Genomic DNA, 15443 nt, shown 5'->3' with positions numbered 1-15443 from the left:
CTTGCACATCCTGCATCACACATTCTGGAACAAGTACATGTTTTTCTTCAGCCACACTCAGTTCATCTTGTTACGCCCAATTTTCTCTCCAAGGAAAACCCTGCTTCTCTAGAGGCGGTGGCCGCGTGTCTACCACTCACTGGACCTGTTTTCATGAGAGAGCGTGTGCACCTTTCCTGAAGCACCTCCCCGCGCTGAGAGAAGGCCTCGCACACCCGACGGCCGAGCGTGAGGAAGGAAGCGCGGGGAAGGAGCCGCCGAGTCCGCGAGCGAGAGGCGGTGAGAGGCGGCCGCGCGGCGCCCCACGCAGCGCCGGTCCGCGGGGGGGGGGGCTCAGTTATTCTTCGTTATTTTTAAAAATTGCTTGCTCATTGGTAACAATGGGTATTGCTGGCCTGCGCTCTGCAGGTTTGTAAGCCTTGTACTTTCCCAGCCTGAAGACTGAAGAAAGAGCCCAGAGTCAGCAACAGAGACACCAGTGGTTTAATAGATGGGGGGTTACTTGTCTGAAGCAAGGTCCTGGAGCGACTCCCCACCGTGTGCAGCAGACGGTGGACAGGACACGGCGGCAGTCTTCCCTCCTGGGGTGCGGGGTGGAGACAGTGGGTTACCAGTTATAGGAGGAATTGCTGTCCAGTTCACTTCTCAGCTGCCAGAAAAGCCGGCAGGGGAGCACAGCATGCTCCTTACTACTCCTTGGATAAACCATCATAGTGGAGATAGTTCTTATTTAAAGATTAGAACAACCACTACCAGGGGCTGAGGGCAAGTATGTGAGCCTTTAGAGGGAAAGTCAGGCAGGTGAGTAGGGTGGGGGTGAGGACTGGTTGAGCAGGGGATGTACAGAACAGCCATCTTGTTCATTCAGGTTCTTCTATGATGCTTCTTGGGGTGATAATAATGCAAACTTCTAATCTTGCACCACTTCCTTTAATGCACCAAGAAGATCACCTCTTGTAGGATTCTTGCTAAAAAAGGAATAACCTGAGTTTGATCAGGAGGAGACATCAGACAAACTCAAACTCATAGACATTCTACAAAGTAACTAGTTAGCGCTCTTCAGCCTGCAAGACAAAGAAGAGGCCCTGTTCCCGGCCCAAGGGGGCTGGGGAAGTGCGACACCTGAACGTGCTCTGGGATCCTGGCTGGGCTCCTGGGCCAGAAGGTGAGGCACTTGATCAAAGTCAAATGATTTGATTTTAAATTAAATTTGAATTAAATTCTACAGAATTCATCTATAGACTAATTAATAGTTTAATATCAATGTTAATTTCCTGGTTTTGATCATTGGGCTATGGTTTCTAAGAGGTTAATATTTGAAGAAGCTGAGTGAATGGTGTAGGAAAATTTACAAGACTTTTGCAACTTCTTTGTTAAGTCCGACATTACTTCAAAATGAGATACTAAAAATATTAATGATAGAAATATTTGTTAAGTGAGGATGACTTTCTTCCTTCTCCATCCCCTCTTCTTCCTTCTTCAAGGTGTCCCCTCTCCCTGGCTGTCCTGGCTTCTCAGGGCTACCTGTCATGGGGCCACCCTCATTTTCTTTTTTTTTTTTAAAGTCCTTTACATGTAGTAAATCATTTAATCCACGTAACAAACGTGTGATATATTTTACATATGAGAAAACAGAACCTCAGAGAAATTAAGTAATTTGCCTGAGGTCTCACAGTCAGAGGGAGCTGGGATCCTAACCCAAGTGGTCTGACATCAAAGCTCCTGAAAACATCACTATGTTGTCTCTTACTAGGTTAGTATCCTTTGCAAAAAACAGCACCTAACTGACACTCAGCACATATTTTTTGAGCTGATTTGAATAGATGGTCCCATTAAGAAAGGACATCCTCACCCTCTTGATCACGAAATTAATCTGTGTATGCTGAATCCCCTTCCTTCAGGGACCTATGAGATTGGTGAGAACATCTGATAAACCAATCTGAGCTGCAGTGTTAGCAGTAATTAAGGTTCTTTGCAAGCACCTCTTGAAATAACTGGGCCTTTCAGGTGAAGATGAGAACCTCACGAGAACCTCACACATCCTGTAGAACCAGAGGAGTGATATATGAGCAAGGAGTAGGTGGCACCCAGTTCAAGCCATACAAAAGGCAACAAAGACCAGAATTTTCAAGTGTAGACTGAGGCAGAAGGGCTCACACCTGGCTATGAATCAGAACCACCTGAGGGGCTTTTAAAACTTGTGATTCCTACTCTCTACTCTAGACACTCAATCAGAAGCACCTTGAGTGGGAATCTGTGTTTTTTTCTAATTCTCTAGAATATTCTAATCCATAGACATAAAGAAAGAGGGCTGCAATCCATAAAAGCAGGATATTTAGGGATTCCTAGAATAGACTCAGAGGAAAGAAGCAGGAAAAATGATGAAAGAGTAATCACAGGAAACAGATTTCGCATCATGTTTTCAGTGTTCTGTGTGAGCCGGCCTGTGAGACACACCTGAGGCTGATTTCAGTGAAGTCTTACAAAATCTCAGTGGATGGGGGTGGGGGTTGGGGGAGTCTTGGGCCCATTTTAGAGATGGCAAAACTGAGGGCTTCAGTGGACTTCAGCACCTTGCTCAAAGTCTCTAAGTTAGAGAGTTTTTTGGCTTTTATTTTTATCTGTCCAATGTTAAAAAAAACTAAACTAAAACTAAATTCAACTCAGTAAATTTGAAGATCTAATTGACTTTGTTAGATTCATGAATGGCACAGCATCCCATCTAGTAAACAGAAGGGTGGACAAAAATGGAAATTGTTTAAAAAATGGCAAGTTTTTATAGGAAGAAGGATGGAGCAAGGGAGGTATTAGCAAAAGAAAAGAATTTATTTTTTTCAGGCCAGGACATCCTCTTCCGGGGAAGAAGGGAATGACAAGGGTTTTACCACGCAGATTGCCTCTTCCTGGGAAGTGTTGGGATACTGGACAGAGAGTGCTCATGTAACAGACTGCCTCATGAGAAAATTCGAGAATGGTTGATTAAGATTACATTTCTGATAGGACCTGATCTAACTTAAACACTTCTGCACAGCAAAGGAAACCATTAACAAAAGAAAACAACAACCTATGGAATGGGAGAAAATATTTGTGAATGAGGCAACCAACAAGGGGTTAATATCCAAAATATACAAACAGCTCATACAACTCAGTATCAAAACACACACACACACACACACACACACACACACACACACACACACACACACAAAACAATCAAAAAATGTGCAGAAGACCTAAATAGACATTCTTCCATACAGAGGGCCAACAGGCACCTGAAAAGATGCTCAATATTACTAATTAGTAGACAAATGCAAATCAAAATCACAATAAGGTATCACCTCACACAGGTCAGAATGGCCATCATCAAAAAGTCTACAAATAATAAATGCTGGAGAGGATGTAGAGAAAAAGGAACCCTTGTACACTGTTGGTGGGAATGTAAATTGGTGCAATCCCAATGGAATACAGTATGGAGGTTCTTTAGAAAACTAAAAATAGAGCTACCATATGACCCAACAATCCCTCTCCTGGGCATATATCCAGAAAAGATGAAAACTCTAATTTGAAAAGATAGGGACGCACAGTCTTTAAGGCATTAGCCTGCTGTGACTCCCTTTGCCTGGCAGAGCAATAAAGCAGTTCTTTTCTATCCTTCCCCCACCAAGAAAAGATACATGCATTCCAATGTTCATAGCAATACTATTTACAATAGCTGAGACACACAAAAATAAATATTATATGATATCACTCACATGTGGGATCTAAAAAATAATACAAATGAAACTATATACAAAACAGAAAGATTCACAGACATAGAAAACAAATTTATGGTTAACAAAGGGGAGAGGAAATGGGGGAGGGACAAATTAGGAATATGAGATTAACAGATACAAACTACTAAGCATAAACTAGATAAGCAACAAGGATTTACTATATCGCACAGGGAATTATGCCCAATATTTTGTAATAACGTATAATGGAATATAATCTGCAGGAAAAAAATTACTATGCTGTACACCTAAAACTAACACAATATTGTAAATCAACTATACTTCAAATTTTGAAAAGATTACATTTGTGGGGAAGGTCAAAACTACAATTGAGTATAGATTTGGTATCATGGGCTTTGGTTCAACTTATGTCATTTTGATCCTATGGTTTTTCTTTTTAACACCAGGGAACTTTGTTAAGAATGAACAAAGAAGAGGACAAGCTTTAGGGGTACTTTTACTATTCTCTAAGGACTGTAGAGAACAAGATATGGTGAGAGCTGCTCCCTCCTCTTCCCAAGGACACTGCCCTATAATCCATGTCTTACTGGTACCAGCAACTCTAGTGGGCCTTCTGTCTTCAGAACTCTCTAGACCATTGGACAAGTTTTATGTCCACATTTTCTCTCCTTCAGGGGCCCAGGTTGCCTTTCCTTCATCATGCTGAATTTTGGTAAGAACACAGGGTGAGCCTGTGGGTTCTGCATCTCAGCCATCCTCCAGCAGCTGGTTTCCTTTCTAATGGGTCACCCAGCCTTCGCACATGGCATTGAAGAAGTGAAAACTTTCCTTTCCTCATGGTGAGATACCAGCACACATAGGGCCTGAGTGCCAGAAAGACCACCCCTACCCTTGCCTCCCAGTCCTCTTCCCAAATAGCCTGGGGAGGGGCTAGAGGGAGAGCAGTGGGTGATGACAGGTCCCACCCTGCTGCTGTTTCATAAACCTGCCACTGAGGGTCTTGCTCAAATCTTCGGTAAGTGTTGTTTAGCTTCTTGTTTCAGACATGGGACTTAGCCCCTATTCAACACCACAACACAAGTCCCAGTCTGTAAATTAATAAATGAATGAATGAATGAGTTTGGGCATCAAACAAAACTGGGTTCCAATCCTGATTTCTCTACTGTGTAAGTCACTTCACTTTTTTTAAAAACATTTTTTATTGAATTATAGTCATTTTACAATGTGTCAAATTCCAGTATAGAGCAAAATTTTTCAGTTATGCATGAACATACATGTATTCAGTCTTTTTTTTTTTTTTGCTGTGAGCTACCACAAGATCTTGTATATATTTCTCTGTACTATACACCATAAACTTTTTTTTTTTTTGTATTCTGCACATGTCTGTCAGCATCTACAAATTTTGAAATCCCAGTCTGTACCTTCCCACCAACCACCCACTTGGCAACCACAAGTTTATATTCTGTGTCTTTGAGTCTATTTCTGTTTTGTATTTATGTCTTTTTTTCTTTTTATTCCACATATGAGTGATCTCATATGGTATTTTTCTTTCTCTTTCTGGCTTACTTCACTTAGAACAACATTCTCCAGGAACATCCATGTTGCTGCAAATGGTGTTATGTTGTCAGTTTTTATAGCTGAATAGTATTCCATTGAATAAATATACCACCTCTTCTTTATCCAGTCATCTGTTGATGGACATTTAGGCTGTTTCCATGTCTTGGCTATTGTAAATAGTGCTGCTATGAACATTGGGGTGCAGGTTTTCTTTTTGAAGTAGGGCTCCTTCTCGATATATGCCCAGGAGCTGGATTCCTGGGTCATATGGTAAGTCTATTCCTAGTCTTTTGAGGAATCTCCATACTGTTTTCCACAGTAGCTGCACCAAACTGCATTCCCACTAGCAGTGTAGGAGGTTTCCCTTTTCTCCACAGCCTCTCCAGCATTTCTCACTTGTGGACTTTTGAATGATGGCCACTCTGACTGGTGTGAGGTGATACCTCATTGTAGTTTTGATTTGCATTTCTCTGATAATTAGTGATACTGAGCATTTTTTTTCATGTGCCTATTGATCATTTGTATTTCTTCCTTGGAGAATTGCTTGTTTAGGTCTACTGCCCATTATGGGATTGGGTTATTCTTTTATTTTTCTTATTATGTCGTATGAGCTGCTTATATATTCTGGAGATCAAGCTTTGTTGGTTCCACTTGCAAAAATTTTCTCCCATTCCATAGGTTGTTGTTTTGTTTTACTTATGGTTTTCTTTGCTGTGCAGAAGCTTGTAAGTTTCATTAGGTCCCATTTGTTTATTCTTGCTTTTATTTCTATTGCTTGGGTAGACTGCCCTAGGAGAACATTTTTGAGATGTATGTCAGATAATGTTTTGTCTATATTTTCTTCTAGGAGGTTTGTTGTATCTTGTCTTATGTTTAAGTCTTTGATCCATTTTGAGTTTATTTTTGTGTACGGTGTAAGGGAGTGTTCTAGCTTCACTGATTTACATGCTGCTGTCCAGTTTTCCCAACACCATTTGCTGAAAAGACTGTCTTTATTCCATTGTATATTCTTGCCTCCTTTGTCAAGTATTAGTTGACAAAAAGTTTGTGGGTTCATTTCTGGGCTCTCTCTTCTGTTCCATTGGTCCATATGTCAGTTTTTGTACCAATACCAGCTCTTTTGATTACTGTAGCTTTGTAGTATTGTCTGAAGTCTGGGAGAGTTATTCCTCCAGCCTCTTTCTTCTCTTCAGCAATTCTAGGTCTTTTGTGGTTCCATATAAATTTCACCATGATTTGTTTGAGTTCTGTGAGATATGTCCTGGGCAATTTGATAGGGATTGCATTAAATCTATAGATTGCCTTGGGCAGTATGACCATTTTAATATTGATTCTTCCAATCCAGGAGCATGGGATATCTTTCCTTTTTTTTAAGTCTTCATTCATTTCCTTACTCAGTGTTTTATAGTTTTCCATGTATAAGTCTTTCACCTCCTTGGTTAGATTTATTCCTAGGCATTCTATTACTTTGGGTGCTATTTTAAAGGGGATTGTTTCTTTACTTTCTTTTTCTGTTGATTCATCATTAGTGTAGAGAAATGCAATTGATTTTTGAACGTTAATCTTGTAACCTGCTACATTGCTGAATTCTCTGGTTATTTCTAGTAGTTTTCGTGTGGAACTTTTAGGGTTTTCTATATATAGTATCATGTCATCTGGATATAGTGACACTTTTACCTCTTCTTTTCCAATTTGGATCCCTTTTATTTCTCTCTTGCCTGATTGCTGTGGCTAGGACTTCCAAGACTATGTTGAATAGGAGTGGTGATAGTGGGCAGCCTTGTCTTGTCCCAGATTTTAGTGGGAAGCTTTTGGGTTTCTCACTGTAGACTATTATGCTGGCTGCAGGTTTGTCATATATGGCTTTTATTATGTTGAGTTATGTTCCCTCTATTCCCACTTTGGTGAGAGTTATCATAAATGGGTGTTGAATTCTATCAAATGCTTTTTCTGCATCTATTGAGATGATCATGTGGTTTTGTCCTTTCTCTTGGTGTGTTGTATTGCATTGATTGATTTGTGTATGTTGAATCACCCTTGTGTCCCTGAGATGAATCCCACTTGATCGTGATGTATGATCTTTCTTATGTGCTGTTGGATTCTGTTTGCTAATATTGTGGTTAGGATTTTTGCATCTATGTTCATCAGTGATATTGGTCTGTAATTCTTTTTGGTGGTGTCTTTGCCAGGGTTTGGTATCAGGGTGATGGTGGCTTCATAGAATGAGTTTGGGAGTATTCCCTCCTTTTCAGTCTTCTGGACGAGTTTGAGAAGGACTGGTATGAGTTCTTTGTATGTTTGGTAGAATTCCCCTGTGAAGCCGTCTGGTCCTGGACTTTTATTTGTAGGGAAGTTTTTTATTGCTAATTCGACTTCATTTCTAGTGATTGGTTTGTTATGCAGTCAGTTTCTTCTTGATTCAGTCTTGGTGGACTGTATGTTTCCAGAAACTTGTCCATCTCCTCTAGGTTATCCATTTTGGTTTCATATATTTTTTTCATAATATTCTCATATGATATTCTGTATTTCTATGTTATTTGTTGTTGTTTCTACATTTTCCTTTCTTATTTTGCTTATCTGTGCTCTTTTTTCTTCTTTGTGAGTTTGGCCATAGTTTTGTCGATTTTATTTATTCTTCCAAAAAAACAGCTTTTGGTTTGATTGACTTTTTTCTAATTTTTTAAAATCTCTTATTTATTTCCTCCCTCGTCTTTTATTATTTCCTTCCTTCTGCTGACTTCGGGATTTTTTGCTCTTCTTTTTCTAATTCTTTTAGTTGGTGGGTTAGGTTATTTATCTGAGACAGTTTTTTTTTTTTTTTTTTTTTTGAGGAGGGCCTGTATCGCTATAAACTTCCCTCTTTGCACTGCCTTTGCTGTGTCCCATAAGTTTTGTGTGGTTGTGTTTTCATTTTCATTTCTCTCAAGGTACTGTTAAAATTTCAACTTTGATTTCTTCATTGAACCATTGTTTTTTAGTAGCATGTTGTTTAATCTCCATGCTTTCCTTTTTTTCTCCTTTGTTTCTCTATTGTTGATTTCTAGTTTCATGGCATTGTGGTCAATAAAGATGCTTGAGATAATTTCTAAAAATTGTTGAGGCTTCTTTTGTGCCCAAGTACATGGTCAATCCTAGAAAATGCTCCATGTGTACTTGAAAAGAATGTGTATCCTATTTTGGGGAGTGTAATGCTCTGAAAATACCCACCAAATCTAATTTTTCTATTGTATCATTTAATTTCTCTGTTGCCTTATTTATTTTCTGTCCAGGAGATCTGTCTAGTGATGTTAATGTGGTGTTAAAATTTCTGATAATGACTGTATTCCCATCAATTTCCCCCTTTATCTCTGTTAGTAATTTTTTATGTACTTAGGTGCTACTATATTGGGCGCACATATATTAATGAGTGTAATATCCTCATCTTGTATTACTATATAATCAAGATAAAATGTCCTTCTTTATCTTTCTTTATGGCCTTTGTATTAAAGTCTATTTTGTCTGAAGTCAGTACTGCTACACCTGCTTTCTTGGCTTTTCCATTTGCATGGAATATCCTTTTCCATCCTTTCTCAATCTATATGTATCCTTCACCCTACAGAGGGTCTCTTGTATGCAGCATATTGACGATTCTTCTTTTATTATCCAGTCTGCCACTCTACGTCTTTCGACTGGAGCACTTAGTCCATTAACATTTACAGTAATTAATGATAGATGTGTGTTTATTGCCATTTTGAACTTATTTTTGCAGTTGATTTGGTATTTCCTCTTAGTTCCTTTCTTCTTCCTTTTGTGGTTTGATAATTTTCCTTTGTATTATCTTGGATCTTATTTAGTTTTTGTGACTCACTTGTAAGTTTCTGGCTTGCGGTTACCCTTTTTTTGTAAGTCTATTAACCCATTACAATAACTGTATTAAACAGATAGTACTATAAGCTCAAACCCATCCTACCAAGAACACAAAATTTTAAAAAGAAAAAAAAAATACTCTGTATTTTCTTGCTTTCCTTTCCCACTCTTTATGATTTAGATGTCTTCTTTTACAATTTTGTTTATTCTATTTGTAATTCATGGTAGTTATCACCTTTCCAGTCATGATTTTCTCATTTCTGTAGCATTCTGCTTTTCTATTTAGAGTAGACCTGTCAGTATTTCTTTTAGCATAGGCTTAATGATGCTAAACTCTTCTAGTTTTCGCTTGTCCATGAAGTTCATCTCTCCTTCTGCTCTAAAGGATAACCTTGCTGGATAGTGTCCTAGGCTGCATCTATTTTTTCATTCAAGACTTTGAATGTATCTTACCACTCCCTTCTGGCCTGTAGTGTTTGTGTAGAGAAATCAGCTGAGAGCCTTATGGGGGTTCCCTTGTAACTCACTGTTTCTCTCTTGCTGCCTTTAGGATCATTTCTTTATCCTTTTAACCCTGGCCATCTTGATTATAGTATGTCTTGGTGTGGGTTTGCTTGGGTTTTTCTGTTTGAGACCCTCTGAACTTCCTGTACTTGGATATTCTGATTCCTTCTTTAGGTTTGGGAAGTTTTCAGTCATGATTTCTTCAAATACCTTTTCAATACCCTTTGTTCTTTCTTCCTCTTTTGGAACCCCTATTAAGTGTAGATTGGCAAGCTTTGTATTATCCCATAGGTCCCTTATATTATTTTCATTGGTTTTTGTTTCTCTCTAAGCTGTTCTGATTGGGTGCTTTCTATTGTCCTGTCTTCTAGGTCACTTATTCGTTCCTCTGCATTATCCATCCTGCTTTGTACAACCTTTAGATCAGCTCTCATCTTAGCAAGTGGGTTTTCCAATGTTACTTGGCTCTTCTTTATAGCTTCAATTTCATTTTTGACATATTTTATATCTCTACACACTCTCTCTTTTAGTTCCTTCAGTACTCGGTATCACTTTTTTGAAATCTTTATCTAGTAGGCCATCAGTGTCTATTTCACTGATCATCAGGGAATTTCTCTTGTGTAATTGGGAGTGGTCCCTCTGCTTCATCGTGCTTCTCTCTCTGGCATTGTTTCTTATGGAGTATCAGTTATCTATTGTGGTCATCAAGGAGTTTATTTATTAATCTATCTAAAGTCTATGCAGGAATAAAATTTAAAAAGACGAGAATTTTTAAAGAAGGAAGATAAAGTTTGAAAACAGTGTATAATCAACAACAAATCAACAAGTTGAAGCAACATAACAATTTGAGTTGAGGTGTCTTTGAAAAACCTCAAAAAAAGGAGAAAAGACCCCCCAAAATTTTGAAACTTGAGTATAATCAATAACAGGAGATCAAAACCAAGATAAATAAAACTGAAATTGCAGTGGATTTTGAAAACTAGTAATAATAAAAATAAAAAATATTTTAAAGGGATTAAAATGGGAAACACATACAGTTGTTTAAAAATTTAAAAGGTAACAGAAAATAGAACAGATGAAAAAGAGAAAAAGAAATATAGTGGATGTGTTCTCGTGGAGACTGTGTGCTCTTAATGGTTTTATCGAGAGGTCTTTCTGTCCTCTCCCTGCTGCGTGAACTGAGCTCGCTGCATTCAGAACCCCTCTGTTGGCCAAGCCCCTGGTCTACGCTGCTCCCAGTGCAGGTCGGCAAGCAGATCACATCCCCTCCCAACACTGCAGTCAGGTGCTGCACTCTTACAAAGTGGGCGGGTGGGTTACACCCCTCCTTATGCCACGGTCAGGTACTGCACTCCTGCCAAGAATGCAGGTAGCCACCCGCCCTCTCCCAATGCAGGTCGCTCCCCTGCTCTGTGCAGCTGCCCACTACACCTCAGGTCTGCGCTCCAGGAGACAGTGGAACGGTGCCACTCATGATCTGTGCCCAAACTCAGCTCCTTGTTTGTCTTGGAGGCTTAAGTTCTCACGAGTTCCCAGGGCAGAACTATCCTATCTGCCTTGTGCTATGAACAAGTCTCAGTCTGGCCTTTTAGGCTGCTAAGCCCTTAGGTATGGATTCAGGTTTCGACCACGCCACACCTGGGTGCTAAGCACTGGAGGATATGGAAGCTGTGTCTGAGCACCGCCTCTTGGTTCGGCAGATTTTCGGAGGTAGGAGATATTGCACCCTTCCCCTCAGGGCACATCAGCCATGTTGCTTTTTTTTTCGTATTTTATGGAGGGCCCAGGTTTTTCTGCCCCGTGTACCCACTAATCCACAGTGTGAAGTACCCTATAGTTCCCTGGGGTTGCCTCTGTGCAGCCTGCCTGTCCTCCGCCCGGCTCAGGCAGCCTGTCCTGTTCTCCACCTGCCGCTTTCCCTCTAGGGCTAGGGGTTGCAGAGAGCCTCTGTGCCCATTTAACTTGGTTCTGTTTGTCAAGAGCTATTCCACACAGATCCGAGCCTTGGAGGATCCCCCTCAGTCCCAATGACCTCTCCCTTGGAGAGGGGTAGACCCAGCAAGTGAACACTGTTTCTCCTTTGCAGCTTCCTCCCTGCAGGACTAGTCCCAAATTATTTTACTTTTTCTTTTTTCCCTCCAGATTTGTGGTGTCTCCGTCTTGAAGAAGGCAATGTTCTGCCAGAGTTCAGCAGGTGCTCTGCTTGGCTGAGTGGGTCCATGGATGTGGGTTTTGGTGTATTTGTGGGAGAGGGTGAGCTATGAGGATTCTCCTACTCCACCATCTTGGCTGATCCCCCCCCCTTTTTTTTTTAAAGGTGTACACTTTATTGAACTGGTCTCAAGTCAGTGTACAGGTAAGCCCTGGCTGCCTCCATGCCTCAGCCTACTCTCAAGGGGACCAAAAGCCTTCATATATCTCAAGTTTGGGGACAAAACAGGGGGGCTGATCATTCAAAATAAAACAAATAAAAACAAGATTTAAGGTAATGTTTGTTTTTTTTTTGGAGACCATCACTTACACAAAAGCAATGCCATCACCCTCCCCTGTGTGGATTTAGGCAAGGACTGGCCCTTCTCCTTAGAGAAGTGGGGCAGCTTTCAGGAAGGCAAGGGACTTCCTATAACAATGCATCTTATATTTGAAATGACTATTTTAAAAAATGTACGAAGTCCTTAGCCACAAGGTAGAACTTCAGGGATGCTTGATCCAACTGCCTGCTGTCACTTTCAATGTTCCAGTTTTTAAATCCTGAGTCAGTACCAAAAAAATAAAAAAAAAAAATTCAAAAGAAAAAAAAAAACTAAATAAAGCTATGACAATCTCATCACCTTTTCTGTGCAAGTTAGGTTTTGTCATGAAAAGGGTGGAAGGTAACTCAGTCCGCCTAGAAGCACTTGCGGTGGATGATGGAGGGACCAGACTCATCATACTCCTGGTTGCTGATCCACATCTGCTGGAAGGTGGGCAGCGAGGCCAGGATGGAGCCGCCCATCCACACGGAGTACTTGCGCTCAGAGGGCGCAATGATCTTGACCTTCACCATGCTGGGGGCCAGGGCGGTGAGCTCCTTCTGCATCCTGCCGGTGATGCCAGGGTACATGGTGGTCCCACCAGACAGCACCGTGTTGGCATAGAGGTCCTTGCGGATGTCCACGTCACACTTCATGATGGAGTTGAAGGTAGTCTCGTGGATGCCACAGGCTTCCAGGCCCAGGAAGGCGGGCTGGAAGAGAGCCTCGGGGCAGCGGAAGCGCTCGCTGCCGATGGTGATGACCTGACCATCGGGCAGCTCGTAGCTCTTCTCCAGGGAGGAGCTGGAGGCGGCAGTGGCTATCTCCTGCTCCAAGTCCAGGGCGACGTAGCAGAGCTTCTCCTTGATGTCACGCATGATTTCCCGCTCGGCCGTGGTGGTGAACCTGTAGCCACGTTCCATGAGGATCTTCATGAGGTAGTCCGTCAGGTCCCGGCCAGCCAGGTCCAGACGCAGGATGGCATGGGGGAGGGCATACCCCTCGTAGGTGGGCACAGTGTGAGTGACCCCATCACCAGAGTCCATTACAATGCCAGTGGTGCGGCCAGAGGTGTACAGGGACAGCACAGCCTGGATGGCCACGTACATGGCTGGGGTGTTGAAGGTCTCGAACATGATCTGAGTCATCTTCTCACGGTTGGCCTTGGGGTTCAGTGGGGCCTCAGTCAGCAGCACGGGGTGCTCCTCGGGGGCCACGCGCAGCTCATAGAAGGTGTGGTGCCAGATCTTCTCCATGTCATCCCAGTTGGTGACAATGCCATGTTCGATGGGGTACTTGAGGGTCAGGATGCCTCTCTTGCTTTGAGCCTCATTACCTACGTAGGAGTCCTTCTGGCCCATGCCTACCATGACACCCTGGTACCTGGGGCGTCCCATGACAGAGGGGAAGATGGCCTGGGGGGCATCGTTGCCCGCGAAGCCGGCCTTGCACATGCCGGAGCCGTTGTCGACCACGATTGCAGCAGTATTGTTATCCATGGCAAACTGGTGGTGGTGTAGACCAGTGGCAAAGGCAGAGCGGTGAGAGGCCTGTGCTGTTGGAGTGGATGTGGTCTCAGCTGTCATCTTGAAGTTTCTTGACCCACTCGTGCAAGAAGATATGTAAGACACACCTAAGAAATAATGTATATTAGGTTTTCAATATTGACGTAAGATTATTGAAAATGAAAAAAATTAATTTAATTGCCACAGAATTATTAGATATTAAGTCTTTTATATTTCAAGATCACTGTAGTATTCACTGAAAACAGTATTTTTAGCATTTAGGGAATGAATGCTATTAATTTCTTTTGTTTCCAAAATTAGTTTGGTTTGGTACCTCATGCTAATGTTTAAAAGCCTTTCTATGAAAAAATCATCAAAAAATTAGCTATCCTTAAAAAAAAAAAAAAAAAAAAAAAAAAAGCTAGTGCTTCCATACTGAAATTAATCTCATTTGAGTAACAAATGCCAATGCAACATATAGCCTTGATGCCTGATAGTTGTGAGGAGTGGCTGTGTTTTACCCCAGTTCTAGCCCCTTTCTGCTTCAGGAATTCTCTGCAGTGGAAATGATCTAATCTTGCTTTAGTGCAAACATATGAAGCCATCTGAAAGGAGTTCTCTCAAGTTTCCTCATCAATTCCCAGATCACCTACCTATCACCTTTTCTTCCTCTTTCCTTTCACTGTATCCTTTCCTTTTCAAAGGTAGCTCTAGATCTGTGGTCTTAATTCTTCCCCCCTTTTATATTCTTTTGATGGATTATCCCCACCACTTCTTTTTTCTCTCTGCTTAATGGGAGGATCTTACATCGGTAATTTCTGATTCAACTCTTTGCCTCCCTCTGGCTATAAACGTGCTCAGAAAGAAAAACAAAATTAAGCTTTTCCTTGATGCTTTATGTCTTGAACTCTCTAGTGTCTCTTCTCCCAGATTTCTCTAAACACAAATCTACCCTCTTGCTACTCTGAGCATGGTCTCAAGACAAGCAACAAGAGTGTCAGCTTAGAACTCGTTAGAAATGCAGACTCTCAGGCCTACTGTTCAGAATGTGCACTTTTCACTGGGTCCCCAGGTGACTAGTTAAAATTTGAGACAGTCTGGTCTATACCGAGTCTATTTGACTTAATTGATCCTTCTGAAAAATCTAGCCTCAAGTGCCCACTATAACACTTCCCCAAATTGAAACTGCATTAGAAGTTGCAAACTTTCTAATGGACTATTTACCAGGAAACAGCTTCCCTGCCCCCCACACACACAACACACCCTGCTCTCTTCCTCTTCCTTATTCTCTTTTGGCCTAGGTGACACCATCCTGTAAGGCAGCAACACACTACATGACATGAAGGTCCATTTACAGCTGCCCACATCTGCCTGTGTTCACCCACGGCAGGTAGAACCCAGCTCTGCGTGATCAGGCACCTCAGCCCTCACTGCCTGCCTAACAATGAGGAGGACGGGGACAGTGGGAACATTCGTGCTTCTCGGACAAGCTACAGTGCTGGAAGCTCACTTCAGGTCCATCTCACATTTCACTCTTTCTTTTTCCAAAGAACTGATCTACCTTCCCACCCTCTCCCACAGGCCCCTACCTCCTTTCCCTTCATTTACTGCCTGTCCCCTCTGCTGCTCTCATTCTTCATCCCCTCTTTCCCGCCTAATTTCCTGACTGTCCTTAGGTCACACAGAGCATCCTGAAACGAAATAATTTAGCTCCTTAAATGGCACTCTCAATTTAATCTGTCGCTGACACCTAAGTTATACAATTTACCTCCCTTTTCTCATTTTTT

At 41.6% G+C, this 15443-nt stretch overlaps 1 protein-coding gene across 8 annotated transcripts in view; it reads right to left on the bottom strand.

Annotated features, from left to right (window-relative positions):
- Positions 1 to 11941: 11941 nt before the first annotated feature.
- LOC105075822 (actin, cytoplasmic 1-like) overlaps positions 11942 to 15443 on the bottom strand; it is a 79610-nt gene continuing 76108 nt past the window's right edge. For all 8 annotated transcript variants that reach the window (XM_074341326.1, XM_074341328.1, XM_074341329.1 and 5 more), the window contains one exon: positions 11942 to 13784. In XM_074341326.1, the coding sequence (XP_074197427.1) occupies positions 12526 to 13784 (1259 nt within the window). In that variant the 3' untranslated portion in view covers positions 11942 to 12525. The remainder of the gene's footprint in view (positions 13785 to 15443) is intronic.

The sequence above is a fragment of the Camelus bactrianus genome, chromosome 15, assembly GCF_048773025.1.
Source record: "Camelus bactrianus isolate YW-2024 breed Bactrian camel chromosome 15, ASM4877302v1, whole genome shotgun sequence".
Classification (NCBI taxonomy): Eukaryota; Metazoa; Chordata; class Mammalia; order Artiodactyla; family Camelidae; genus Camelus; species Camelus bactrianus.
This window is presented reverse-complemented; position numbering and strand designations above follow the sequence as displayed.